Source organism: Pantherophis guttatus, chromosome 15 (assembly GCF_059756535.1).
Source record: "Pantherophis guttatus breed Tessera chromosome 15, ASM5975653v1, whole genome shotgun sequence".
NCBI lineage: Eukaryota > Metazoa > Chordata > Lepidosauria > Squamata > Colubridae > Pantherophis > Pantherophis guttatus.
This window is the reverse complement of record NC_142077.1, coordinates 4678054-4692884: the sequence shown is the minus strand read 5'-3', so window position 1 is coordinate 4692884 and position 14831 is coordinate 4678054. Positions and strand designations below refer to the sequence as shown.

The 14831-nt window shown below is 41.3% G+C and overlaps 1 protein-coding gene across 1 annotated transcript in view; it reads left to right on the top strand.

The window, feature by feature from the left end:
* The first annotated feature begins 3653 nt into the window (after positions 1-3653).
* Positions 3654-14831, top strand: part of SCNN1D (sodium channel epithelial 1 subunit delta) — a 35936-nt gene continuing 24758 nt past the window's right edge. The window contains exon 1 of the mRNA XM_034434897.2: positions 3654-3852. Coding sequence (XP_034290788.2) covers positions 3835-3852 — 18 coding nt within the window. The 5' untranslated portion in view covers positions 3654-3834. The remainder of the gene's footprint in view (positions 3853-14831) is intronic.

The window sequence follows — 14831 nt, the reverse complement described above, 5'->3', positions numbered from 1 at the left end:
TTTACCTCAGTCTCTCTCAACCTCAGAGGTCGAGAACAAACTATATTTAATGCAAACTATATATCTTTTCTTTTATGTACATTAAGAGCGTATGCACCAAAGACAAATTCCTTGTGTGTCCAATCACACTTGGCCGATAAAAAAATTCTATTCTATTCTACTTCATATTTTCTATTCTATTCTATTCTATTCATATTTTCTATTCTATTCATATTTTCTATTCTATTCATATTTTCTTTTCTATTCTATTCTTCATATTTTCTATTCTATTCATATTTTCTATTCTATTCATATTTTCTATTCTATTCTATTCATATTTTCTATTCTACTCATATTTTCTATTCTATTCATATTTTTTTTCTATTCTATTCATATTTTCTATTCATATTTTCTATTCTATTCTTCATATTTTCTATTCATATTTTCTATTCTATTCTATTCATATTTTCTATTCTATTCATATTTTCTATTCTATTCATATTTTTTTCTATTCTATTCATATTTTCTATTCATATTTTCTTTTCTATTCTATTCTTCATATTTTCTATTCTATTCATATTTTCTATTCTATTCATATTTTCTATTCTATTCTATTCATATTTTCTATTCATATTTTCTATTCTATTCATATTCTCTATTCTATTCTTCATATTTTCTATTCTATTCATATTTTCTATTCTATTCTACTTCATATTTTCTATTCTATTCTAATTCTGTTCTATTTAACAAACTCTATATAGAACTATATAGATAGAACAAACTATTTAATTAATTAATATTTAATTAAATATATTTAAGACGCCCACACACACACATGGAAAATATTGCAGACCTATTTTACTTTGAAGGTGCCTGTGCCGCCTCAGAGCATCTTTTTCAAACTTTTTTTTTTGAAATTGGATAGTTAGTGGTTTACAAGTTAACTGAATAATGTAACTCCGTGATGCATAGAAAAAAATAGAGAGCTGGAAAATTATTATGTGATAATTATTATTATAATTATCACATAATATTATAATTATCACATAATATTATAATTATCACATAATATATTAATTATCACATAATATTATTATAATTATCACAATTATTTATAAATAATCATAAAAATTATGTGATATAGGTAGGAATTGTAACAGTAACAAAGTTGGAAGGGACCTTGGAGGTCATCTAGTCCAACCCCCTGCTCACACAGGTAGGCAGATCAAACAGATAAGGAGGTGAGAACAAAATAAGAGCATATTGTTTGTTTACTTCTGAGAGGAAACCTGCTAAAAAGGAAGGAAAAAAAATCACAGATATGTTGCTTGGTGTGAGGTGAATATATATACAATGTATATATACAATATATATACAATGCTTAACGCATTGTAAGCCACCCTGAGTCTCCGGAGAAGGGCGGCATATAAATTGAACCAATAAATAAATAAATAAATATGACTTGAGCTAAGCAAAAGCAAATATCACTTAGTTGTAACTCCTTTAAAAAAATTGGAAACAAAAGATAAAGAAAATATATAGATTCTGTGAATACTGCCTTCAAAAGAAGAGGAAGCATAATACTAAATGCTTCGATAAAACAGATCCCATACCTCAAAATATTCAGCGTCTTCTTTCATTCTGAATGTTAGTTCATTCATTTCTGCACATTCTAACATTTTGGTTATTATCTTTTCTCCTGTGGGGCTCTCCTCGCCCTTCCAATGTTGTGCAAACACAATTTTGGCTGCTGTTAGTACTTGTGTTAACAAGAGAAAAATATTCTAAAGAGCAAATTAATAGGTGGTATATTTTGGGCATGAAAAGGAATGTTGAAAACCGATTATTAAAAGAGTTTTTATTATTTTTGGAAAGAAGGAAGGAACTCTGCATTATGTTTTCTTCTGACAATTTCAGCCTTTCAAGGAAGACCAAGACAAGAAACAGGCAGAGCAGGCATTGCAGGAATGCTCTTTTTTAAATAGTAAGTTGGCATAAAGATTCTTTAAAATCTATCCATCTTTCTTTCTATTCCATTTTATATAAGTAGTCCTCAACTTACAACCATTCATTTAGTGACTGTTCAAAGTTACAATGGCACTGAAAAAAGTGACTTATGACGATTTTTCATACTTCGATCCGTTGCAGCATCCCCATGGTTACATGATTAAAATTTGGACATTTGTCAACTGGCATGTATTTAAGGCAGTTGCACTATCCCAAGGTCATGCGGTCACTATTTATGACCCTCCCAGAAGGCTTCAGATGAGCAGAGTCAAGGGGGAAAGCCGGATTCGCTTAATGGCCACATGATTCACTTAACAACTGTGGCAGAAAAGTTCATAAAATGCTGTGACTCACTTAAGAAGTGCTTTACTCAGCAGCAGATGTGTTGAGCTCAATTGTGATCATAAGTCATAAGGACTACCTGTATTAAACAAAATCAAGGTGAGGTTATTTTAATTTTTCATGTCCCCCCCCTCTTTTAAGAATATCCTTTAACCAACCTTCCTTCCTTCCTTCCTTCCTTCCTTCCTTCCTTCCTTCCTTCCTTCCTTCCTTCCTTCCCCTCTTAGCATTTCACTCATACCTTCTCTTTCCCAAAGGTTATTTCTAAATTTCTATACAGACCATTGTTGTTAGTTGCGAAGTCATGTCCAACTCATCGCGAACACATGCACAACGTTCCTCCAGGCCTTCCTGTCCTCTATCATCCCCCAGAGTCCATTTAAGCTCACGCTAACTGCTTCAGTGACTCCATCCAGCCACCTCATTCTCTGCCGTCCCCTTCTTCTTTTGCCCTCCATCGTTCCCAGCATTAGGCTCTTCTCCAGGGAGTCCTTCCTTCTCATTCGGTGGCCAAAGGATTTGAGTTTTATCTTCAGGATCTGGCCTTCTAAAGAGCAGTCAGGGTTGATCTCCTCTAGAACTGACCGGTTGGATGGCCTTGCAGTCCAAGGGACTCGCAGGAGTCTTCTCCAGCCACCACAGTTCAAAGGCCTCCATTCTTTGACACTCGGCCTTCCTTATGGTCCAACTTTCACAGCCATCCATTGCAACTGGGAAAACCATAGTCTTGACTGTATGCACTTATGTTGGCAGGGTGATGTCTCTGCTTTTTAATATGCTGTCTAGATTTGCCATGGCTTTCCTCCCCAGGAGCAAGCATCTTTTAATTTCTTGGCTGTAGTCCCCATCTGTGGTGATCTTGGAGCCCAGGAAAATAAAATCTGTCACTCCCTCCATTTCTTCCCCATCTATTGCTAGGAATTGAGAGGGCTTTAAGTAAGTACCCTAGTCTACACCCCTATGGGTAGCAATTAGCTTGGGCAGTCAGCCCCTCCCTCTCTTCCCACTTTTCTGCCAACCTCCCTACCTCCCTACCTACTTTCCTTTCTACTACAAAAGGCCCATTTAGTTGCACTGGCCTAATATGACAATCACCTGTCAGGATAAAAAGGGCATCCATTAAACTCAGGGTAGCTTACCGGACACGCCTTATTTCTCACCACTATCCAGCTCACCCCTTGGGATAGCTAATGCTGCTTGACAGGTTACAGTCATTTCTCTGGTATTTTAATACTGCTATTAAGTGATCCCACGTGCATTACCAGGCCAGCCAGGGCTCATTTTAAAAAAAGATTTCAACACGTCTTGTTTTCTCCTGCATGCAGATTAATCAAACTATAGGATCAGGGATCACTCCTCTTCCCATAGGAAGGCCGAAACTCTCCAGATCTGCTGAGCCACTTTGAGGATGGATACGCTTCGCCAAGGCAGAAAAGAACCTGGGATTTTGTCCTTTCCTTCTTCAGGGATCCATTCCAGGTGTAGCGTTTTCTCCACTCGACCGGCATGGAGTCAAAGCTGAAGGTAAGCAAAGTATCGCTATAGTTAAGCCGAGGTAAATTCTCCTTCAGTTTGAGCTCAACTCCTGAGGAATTCATGGATTACAATTGTGACTTTTTTTAAACATTGGTCTGCTGGTTCTTTCTGCTGAAAAGACTTGGCCCGCAGCAAAAACGGCCTTTCAAATTTTGATCCAAATAAAATTTTAATCAAAACATTTCACTAAATTAAATATAAACTAAATAAATTTAATCCGCTAAACAAATAATTCCCTCCACACTGTCAAACTATTTACTAAGTTTGCACTACTATTAATCTTCTCATCTTCTCATCGTTCCCACCACCCATCTCCTCCCACTTACGACTGTATGACTGTAACCTTGTTGCTGGGATCCTTACGATTTATATTGATATTGTTTCCTGATTGCTTATTTGTACCCTATGACTATCATTAAGTGTTGTACCTTATGATTCTTGATGAACGTATCTTTTCTTTTATGTACATGAGAGCAGATGCACCAGAGACAAATTCCTTGTGTGTCCAATCACACTTGGCCAATAAAAAATTCTATTTTATTCTCTTCTAATATTTATCGACTGGGTGACAGATATTTCCAGTCGCCACATCCCAAATCTTTTCCAGTCAAACAAGTGGAACTAAGAGGTCATTAGCTTTCGTTCCACTGAAAGAAATGGGGAGCAAAACTAAGAGAACCGATGTGAGGTGCCACAATTCCTCACCCCACCATCTTGGGTTGCTGAAGGATGTAGTGCAGTTCTGTGGTTTCGTTTTCTGCTTATCGTTTCAACCTTAGTGTATTCCTAGGCATGGTGGAAAAAAGCAGGAGAATAATGTCCCAAAGGTGCTTTTTCAAAAGACCAACTGAACTTTGTCTTTCCTTGAAAATATTTCGCTTCTCATCCAAGAAGCTTCTTGGATAAGAAGTGAAACATTCTCAAGGAAAAACCAAGTTCAGTTGTCTTTTGAAGAAGCACCTCTGGGACAATCCATGACCTGGATGACTGAGACTCTCCACAGGCAAGGAGAATAATCCCTGTGGATCATTTGAGCTATGGGCTTTTGTGTCCTGTTGCACAAAGTGGGAATTGCATGTGCCAATGGTCCTTTGGAAACTTCCCTCATCGAGTGAGCTGGAGAGCTCTCCATTCTTGATTTTCTGGTAGTTGCCTCAACAGGCCCTTTTCAAGGTAATTTTTGGGTAGGGCCTTAGTATAAATCCTGAAACTGCCAATCCTGAATTTAAGTTGTTTAATTGCTTGAAAGAAAGGGGAAAGGTGCTTAGGTCTAGCATGCACACAAGTCATGGTGTGGAGATTAGCTCCAAAGTATCAAACAATACAGGTAATCCTCGACTTAGAACCATTCACTTAGTGACCGAAGTTAACAACAGCAATGAAAAAAGTGACTTATGGCTGTTTTTCACATTTACGACCATTGAAAAATCCCCATGCTCGTATTCAGTATTCAGACACTTAGCAACTGGTCCATATTTATGACGATTTCAGTGTCCTGGGATCAAGTGATCCCCTTTTGCAGCTAGCTGACTAGCAAAAGTCCACGTAAAAGCTAGATTCACTTAACAACTCTGTTACTAATTTAACAGCTGCAGTGATTCACTTAACAACTGTATTATTTGTAGCCATTACTCTCTGATGTCATGAAGGAGGGGAAATTCGGTTCCACTGCTGTTGGCAGTGCCGATTTATTTCACAAGTATTCCTGGACTTAACAACCATAATTGAAAAAGGCAGTTATATGATGCTGCAAATGGCTATAAAGGTGAGCTGATTGCCAAGCGCCCAAAATGCGATCACATGACTGTGTTGTGTGTGTGTGTGTGTGTGTGTGTGTGTCAGTGGTGGGTTTCAAAAAAATTTTCTGTGGGTGTGGCTTGGTGGGCATGGCATGGCATGGTGGGCGTGGCAGGGGAAGTATACTGTAAAAGCCCCATTCCTACCCCGCTCCAGGGGAAAGATATTGTAAAATCTCCATTCCCTCCCCAATCCAGGGGAAGGTTGCTGCAAAATCCCCATTTCCTCTCGATCAGCTGGGACTCGAGAGGCAGAGAATAGATGGGGGCGGGGCCAGTCAGAATTTTTACTACCGGTTCTCCGAACTACTCAAAATTTCTGCTACTGGTTCTCCAGAACTGGTCAGAACCTGCTGAATCCCACCTCTGGTGTGTGTCCATTGGAATTTCGAAATTATGTCATAAGTACTTTTGGGGGAGGTCCACCATAACTTCAGAAGGTCACTAAGCAACCAGTCATAAGTTGAGGACTACCTGTATCTATTGATGACTGTATTTCTATATCTAATGTATTCAGGATCTGCATTTCTAGGCTGGCAGTTCTACCAGGTATCCGCTCTTGGGTATTAAAATAGACCGTGACCAAATGTGTATTTTTTTTCTTGCTGGGGAGATCACGGCAGTCTGGGATAATATGTTAAAAACCTCACCCAGTCACAAAAGATCTCGGGATGATATTGAACTGGTTTCTCTGAGTCTCAGTGTCTTTTTGTGTGCATAACATCTAGAGGCAGTGACAGTGATCGATGTACAGACACTGTTTTGAATTCACTGGAACAGATAATTAAATTTGGTGGGAGAACCTTCACCTGGTTTTGTTTTGTTTCGTTTCGTTTCTGAGCGCCCAGCTTATATAACACAGATAGGAATATGGCCAGGAGATGAAAGTGACAGTGAAGCCAAACTTCACAAGATATTTAAATAAGGCAAACGTCCAAATGTAAATGAGTTAATCAGAACGGTGTTACGTCATTCATCAAAACATTTCATAATTCTGAAGACCGGATGGAGTCATCAAGAGCTTTCCAGGTTTGCTGAAATCAGGTTTGCAAAAACTACTAGGTAAGGAATAGATCTAAGAATATGCAAGGGAATGAACCTGGGTTTAAAAAAAAAAAAAAAAAAACATCAGATGGCATCAGAGCAAAGGTCATTTTGTCTGGCACCCTTTTTTAAGGTGAGTCAGATGCCAGCCAGATGCTTTCAAGTGGCCAACAGGTAGGCTGAACAACATTCTTTTTGCGATTCCCACTGAAATGCTTTTTAAGGAAAATTTGGAAGGCTTTCAGGGTACAGATGCCAAGAGCCCTTACTTTTGTCCTTGACATTTGCCCCTGCTTAGGAAGATAATCCTACCTATTCTGAAAGACGATTAACATCTCCAGTAGAGGCCAAGCCAGTCTTTTCCATATTTTTTTTCACAATAGACTGTTGGCTTTGCTCCTACGTAGGTTTTCTCCTCAAAGAAAGCTGAAAACAACATTCATTCCTAATTAACCATTGGCTGATTTATCGGTTGGGACCCTGTGAAACACAAGCGAAATGAAATAAAACAAACAACATATTGCCGGGGTGAAATCTCTTCCAAGGCTTTAAAAGAGACGTTTGCAAAGTTGACTCTTGCCAAAAAAATAGGCCATTTCTTAGGTTAGTCTAGTGACCGTGATAAATATTTAATTTGAGAATCATTGCTATTCCTTCTAAGATTAATTCCTGTGGGTGCTTTTCATCACGAAAAACAATCCTTCCTATAGAACAGCTTCCCGTAGGATTAAATTCCCACCAGTAGGAGTTATAGTTCCCCAGTCCGGAAGGCAGTGTTTTGAAGAGGGCTGCTGTAAGCATTTTAATAAGTAACAAAAGACATTATTTTTGAAAAAAACTTGTTTATAAAATTTATAGGCTGCCCATGTTATCTCAAGCTAACTCTGGGCATTCACTTAGCTGCATCCTGATAGCAGTGTTAAAGGACTTATCCCCAGTTCTTCAAACCCATAAAATATTCTGATCTGGTTTCCCAGCTCTATTCTGCCACAGAAAGGAGAACCCATGATTGCAACTGTCTTCGTTTGTTTTTAATGTTGGACAAGCTAAGGAAAGTAATTGATAGGTTCCCCCCCAACTTAATCCCCCAATGAGGATTACCTGCTGATGGAAAAACAACGCTCCACACAGAAGATGAGGTTGCTTTAGGACAAGGTTAGCGGGGTGTTTGGAATGAAGTGGTTATCAGAACAACTCGGACGTTGTGGGTGCTTCATCACTGGAGGTTTTTAAGAAGAGACTGGACAGTCACTTGTAAGGAATAGTATAGGGCCATGATGACGAACCTATACCATGCATAGCCATATTGGTGGGCACGCGAGCTCAGCTCTAGCATCCATGTGCGCGCTGGCCAACTGATTTTCGGCTCTTCTGGGCCCACCAGGAGTAGGCTGTTTCCTGCCTCCGGAGGGCCTCGGATGGTGGTGGGGAAGGCCCATTTTATGCTCTCCCTAGCCTCCAGAGCCTTTTTAGGAGTCTGGGGAGGGCAAAAACAGCCTTCCCCACTCCCCCAGAGGCCCTCTGGAGACTGGAAATGGCCTGTTTGCCAACTTCTGGTGGGACCAGAAGGCCCGTTTTATGCTCTCCCTAGCCTCCAGAGCCTTTCTAGGAGTCTGGGGAGGGCGAAAACAGCCTTCCTCACCCCCACCCCCGGAGACCCTCCGGAGGCAGGAAATGGCCCATTTGCTAACTTCCAGGGGTGGGATGCATAGAATTATGGATGTGGGCATGCACGCTCACAACCCCCCCCCCCCGGTTCCTGGCACGTGATGGCAAAAAGGTTAGCCATCACTGGTATAGGGTCTCCTGCTTGAGCGGGGGTTGGACTAGAAGACCTCCAAGGTCCCTTCCGCTCTATTCTGATGGAACGGCATCTTTCGTTACCTGTCAAGCGGTCTGCAAGTTGCAAACATGTTTGGACCTGTTGGGTGGGCTATTTCTCGACATGGCTCTGGGGCTCTTCTGGAAGAAGAAGAATTGCATGTCCCAAAGTAGTCCAGCCGGCTGATTGCAGACACAGAGGAGCACATGTTAAAAAAGAATGAACTTTGATTGGTCCAGAGTTATTCTGGCCAACAATATCCAAACCACTTCTGGTCAGCTTCATGTCTGTGGGTGGCCATGCAGCCAGGACGGAGTAAGTGACACGGCTTCTCCGTCTCACCAAACAAAGTGTAATGAACAGAGTGATTTGTGAAACTCCTTGACGGAAAAAGCAATGAAAAACATACACTGATGCCAGGACCTGCAACACGCACTTGGCTAAACCTGGCTGTCCTTCCTGGTTTAAATCATCTTTGTGGAACACAGGATTAACACTCTCTCCAGTCCTTAGGCGATTCTTCTGAAAGACACAAGGAATCACACTTTGTAGCCCCTCCCTCACCTGCACTTGGCTGAGGGTGTAATTCAGCACTGAAGGATCTCTTGGAGGCAGTCTGAAAACAAAGGGGGATATACTTTTTTTAAAAAAGCAAGATCTCTTCCTGGATTTCTCTGCGAACCTGCAGGGAGAGAAAGAAAAGGCTGAAGCCAGTTATATATACTGTACATCTTTGACCTGCAGTAATCACTTATCTCTAGTGCAGGGATCTGCAACCTTTACCACTCAAAGAGCCACTTGGACCCGTTTCCCACAGAAAAGAAAACACCGGGAGCCACAAAACCCTTCCCGTGCCTGACTATTTCTTGAGCTAGCACATGTTGTTGAATTAAATGTTCTGTTTTCTTCTGAAACTTTTCTTTTCTTGGATTTATCCATGGTTGGCCTACCGGGGGTTGAAAAACTCAATAAATCACATGCCGGCAGGTGTCGCACATTGGTGGTTGTGACGCATATTTTGAGTGACAGGGAGCCACAGCAGAGGGGTGAAAGAGCCACATGCGGCTCCAGAGCCGCAGGTTGTTGACCCCTGCCCTAGAGATTCGAATCCCTAGGTTCGAATCCCGAGTGCCGCGTAACGGGGTGAGCTCCCATTCCTTGTCCCGGCTTCTGCCAACCTAGCAGTTTGAAAGCATATAAAAAATGCAAGTAGAAAAACAGGGACTACCTTTGGTGGGGAAAGTAACAGCGTTCCATGCGCCTTTGGCATTGTGTCATGTCGGCCACATGACCACGGAGACGTCTTCGGACAGCGCTGGCTCTTCGGCTTAGAAACGGAGATGAGCACTGCCCCCCTAGAGTCAGGAACAACTAGCACTTATGTGCGAGGGGAACCTTTACCTTTTAATCACTTATCATCATCAGCTTGAGGCAAATCATTTGTGCTGCAACATGATGGAGTTGGGTTGAGCCAAAATCATCTTCCCTAGAGGAAAGTCTGAATGGGGGGGGGGGTTGTTTTCATCTCCATTTATCGAATTCTCAGAAGCAAATCACCAGCTTCCTTGGAGCTGTCTCTGCACGGAGACCTAACCTGTTGTTCCCCCCTCCACACCCCCAGCTAAAAAAGCTCGTGGTTTTTTTGCCTCATTCCTAGGATGCTTTCATTCCTCCAGACAAAAGCTCTTCAGGGGTATCATCAACCTGAACATGACACATAAGCGTGTCTGCAGTGGCACTTTAAATGCCCGGTCGGAGAACAATTCACATGGTCTGTTGCTTGCATTTTCCTGCCACCTGAGATGGCAGGTGCGATGTGTCACTTCCAGTCTCGTGTCGATTGTTTGTTTGAGAACGACTGCTTCATCCAAGCCACAAGGAGCTCATTGTCTCCTCGGCTGGAAAAAGCGCGGGAGATTTGACAGTGCAACATGTTGGCTGAAAGATGCACCCCCCACAAAAACACACACAAATACTCCCTGGCTGAATCTGCCAAATTCAGTTCCATTTCTTCACTCATCTTCCAAACTTTGACGATCAATCTGCAAGGAGGTTTTTTTTTTTTTTGCCCCAACCCCAAGCATGTGAAAATGTGTCTTCTCCTTCAACCAACTCCTTCAACCATCTTTTCCCCCAGCATAATTCATTCTTCGGGGCTTCTTGGTGCTAGGTAGGTAGGGAAAGAGTTTTGCTCTTTATTTGATACGCTACTAGCACTGATGATGTTACCTGGTTTGGTAATGCAATGTTTGCAAGGAAAGCAGCCAAGCTCAGAGAGCACTCTGCAGCCCAACCCTGAGCTACAAATATTCTCTTTTATCGATATTCATTCTTGCAAGCAGTTTTCAGTACATGGAATTCCACCCCCTTCTCCAATGTTTGACATTTTCACCTATTGATATATTATATGGTCAAGCCTGGAACTTTCGGGATTGGCAGTTGAAAACAAATTCTCCACCCTTCTGCATCTAAGGCCAAAGCTAGCATCAAACAGATCAGAACTTATGAATCATTTTTTCCTCTTTGCTCAAAAGTTTAGCCCTTTTTCTCTTCTTAAGTCCAGGAGATTGTTTCTTGGTCAATAAAGAAAACAATATCCTTTTGATAGATAGCAAATACGAATTGATTGTGATCACATTTTAAGGGGCATTTTTTTTTTGGTTAATTGTTTAATGACTCCACAGATGAGCACACGTGTACGCTTCCCCGAGCCATCTGAAATTTTTCTTTGCCCGCAGGAAAGGAGTGTCTTCTTGACAAAGACATTCCCCTCTAAGCACAAGGCATCTTAAAAGGATTTAAAAGGGAGGAAAAAAGGAAAGAAAGAAAGACTGCTTTCTTCATTTACTACCGCGAATGGCTGTGCTGAATTATCAGCCTGCAATAATAGCTGCATCAGAAAGCCAATAATTGTATGTTTCTGGCCCAACGACTGATATTCTGGAAGGCAGACTACTCCTATACATGGAAGTTCCATTTGGACATTTTTCTGCATTTGAAACAGAGGTGGGTTTCAGCAGGTTCTGACCAGTTCTGGAGAGCCGGTAGCGGAAATTTTGGTTAGTTCGGAGAACCGGTAGTAAAAATTCTAACTGGCCCCGCCTCCATCTATTCTCTGCCTCCCAAGTCCCAGCTGATTAGGAGGAAATGGGGATTTTGCAGTAATCTTCCCCTGGATTGAGGAGGGAATGGAGATTTTACAGTATCCTTCCCCTGCCACGCCCACCAAGCCATGCCCACAGAACCGGTAGTAAAAATTTTTGAAACACAACAGTGATTTGAACCTCATTCTCATCCAAGCAATGTGTTTAGAATAACAGAAGAATAGATTCGGAAGGGACCTTGGAGGTCTTCTAGTCTAACCCTCTGCTCAAGCAGGAAACCCCGTCCCGTTTCAGACAAACGGTTCTCCAATCTCTTTTTGAAACTTCTGGAGATAGGTCGTTCCATTGATTAATTTGTTCTAACTATTTGTTCTTTGTTGAATTAATTGTTCCAATATAAAACATGTCAAGTTTCTAAAATTAAAGAAGAGAGAACAGGGTTTTTTTTTTTAAGTACATGAATGTAATTCGTTAAGTTAATGAATTTTTATTCCTATAATGAATGATTTTTAAGGCAACATCACAGAAACACAAAACGAATTAAAATATCTTGATAAGCATAAAGCATAAACCTGTGATTTTAGCTTTGAAATACCCATGTAAAAGTTTGCATGGGAGGAGATGTCCAAATGAGTGTTTTTGAACGATGGACTCGACTAAGTGCATTTCTTTACGATAATTAAACAATCTTGAAATACTTTTGGATTCAGTACTGAGTTGAAAAAAACTAGTAGACAGCTGAAGATCCAACAGGATTTGATTCAAAGTGCCCAAATCTATTCATCTTTAAATATTCATCCAAAATTGAATGATTTCCCTTGCCTTCTGGTCTCTGTAAGGAGAAAATCTTGGCATCAAAACATTACCCTGAAAGTTTTCTTTTTCCTGGGGATAGCATGTGTGAATTCCAGAGTCACTTCCCCCAATTTGTTTGCTAAGTTTTCTTTAATTACTTTAATTACGTTTTGGGCTGGAATATTTTGTTTGGCCTGCAGATGATTGGAACAGAGATACCAACAGGTTAGAGAAGGTTGAGTTGTTGCTTTATTTTTTTTTTTTCAAAAAAGTAGAATTAGTCTTAGCCTTGCACAAGGGATGAGTAGCGATAAAAGGTTACTGTACACAAAGGGGAAAATTAGTATTGCTCAAGGGGTAAACAGCACTTGCCACATCAAAGGAAAAATTAGTCAGTGTAGAAGTGGGAGATAACGTGTTTGAAGTAACTGATCTATCTCTTGCACGCTTCGTATAACCAGCTCTGAACTCTAAGATGACATACAAGCTGGATCTCTCCTATGACGCAAAAGCTAGTAAGCACACAGAATTCATGTCACAAGGCCACTTCCTGTGCCTGAAAGTAATCCCAGGGTATCGTCTAAATAGTAGCGTGGTACAGACATTGTGTGGGACATGGTGGCTCAGTGGCTAAGACACTGAGCTTGTCGATCGAAAGATCGGCAGTTCAGTGGTTCGAATACCTAGTGCCGCGTAACGGGGTGAGCTCCCGTGACTTTTCCCAGCTTCTGCCAACCTAGCAATTCGAAAACACGTAAAAAAAAAAGGTTCGAATCCCTAGTGCTGCATAACGGGGTGAGTTCCTGTGACTTCTCCCACCTTCTGCCAACCTAGCAGTTCGAAAGCACATAAAAAAAAAAAGGCAAGTAAAAAAATAGGGACCACCTTTGTTGGGAAGGGAACAGCGTTCCGTGCGCCTTTGGCATTGAATCATGTCGGACACAGGACCACGGAGACATCTTCGGACAGCGCTGGCTTTTCGGCTTTGAAATGGAGATGAGCACCACCTCCTAGAGTCGGGAACAACTAGCACATATGTGCAAGGGCAACCTTTACCTTTACGAACATTGTTGTCACAAGATTTAGGTGAAAATGGCAGCTTTAAGAGCCTCATTCTTTCTATTTCCAATGGTCAGGTAGTGTGTGTGTGCTGTTCCTTTTGTAGACAAAAAACTCCTGTGCACAAGAGGGAAGTGTTTGTATCCCCAAATGTAGCAAAAGCACCAAAACCTTTGGCTGGGTGGAAGGAACTCTCCAAGCAGTTCGGAAAGAAAAAAGATGGATGGAATCCTGAACAGCAGCATTGCACCCTGCAACATATTGTGCGCCCCCTTTCATCACAGATGCTCGGTTTACATTAAAAAAATACAGTCGCTCTCTTGCGCGAACAATTTAGTTGCCTCCCAGCAACATCTCTATCTCTAAATTTCACTCGTTTCTCAGCTGTCCTGTGCCAAAACCAGTTCAGTTCCATTTCTACATCAATTTATGAATTCTTCAGATGCACACTAAAAACTGCTTCTACATCTCATCGACATTTTTCTAGTATTTGTACTTTTGGACAAGCACTTCCCTACCCTCACCCTCCAGGCTATATATTTTGATGTATCATGTGCGTGCCTTGCCATATTTATATCCTATTGCAGGTGTCTACAACCTTAAACACTGAAAGAGCCATTTGGACCCGTTTCCCACAGAAAAGAAAACACCGGGAGCCACAAAACCTGACTATTTCTTGAGCGGCCACAAAACTAGCATATGTAGTTGAATTAAACGTTCTGTTTTCTTCTGAAACTTTTCTTTTCTTGGATTTATCCATGGTTGGCCTACCGGAGATTGAAAAGCTCAATAAATTGCGGGCCGGCGGGTGTTGCACATTGGCGGTTGTGACGCATATTTTGAGCGACAGGGAGCCGCAGCAGAGGGGTGAAAGAGCCACATGCGGCTCCAGAGCCGCAGGTTGCTGACTCCTGGACTGTAGTAAAGGCTTGCATTGCTCATTAATTCAACAAGCTGTAAATCTGTCTCACCCTGTTTCAAAATGTGACACCTGCACCCTTTTGGCTTAACCTACCATTTCCTTATACCCATTGAATCAGATCAACGGGTATAAGATTTTACAAGGAAGACGTTTCTCACGCATTCCAAAACTTGCTGTAATTTCACGTGATGAGGAATGGCTTAGTACAGCTTTAGTCACATTTCAGGTTAAGATGGTGCTCTCCGAGGGGAACTGAGATTGAAATAGGTTCTAAGCGTTACAACAGGTTCAAGAGAATGTTGCAACCGACTTTCTCAACGGCAACAAAGCTGGACTCCGATATTTTTAATATTTTTTAAGGCAACTCTCTTCAGTTGGACTGTTTAGTAAATCTAAGTTGTTTAAGCACACAGCGTTGCTGTCTG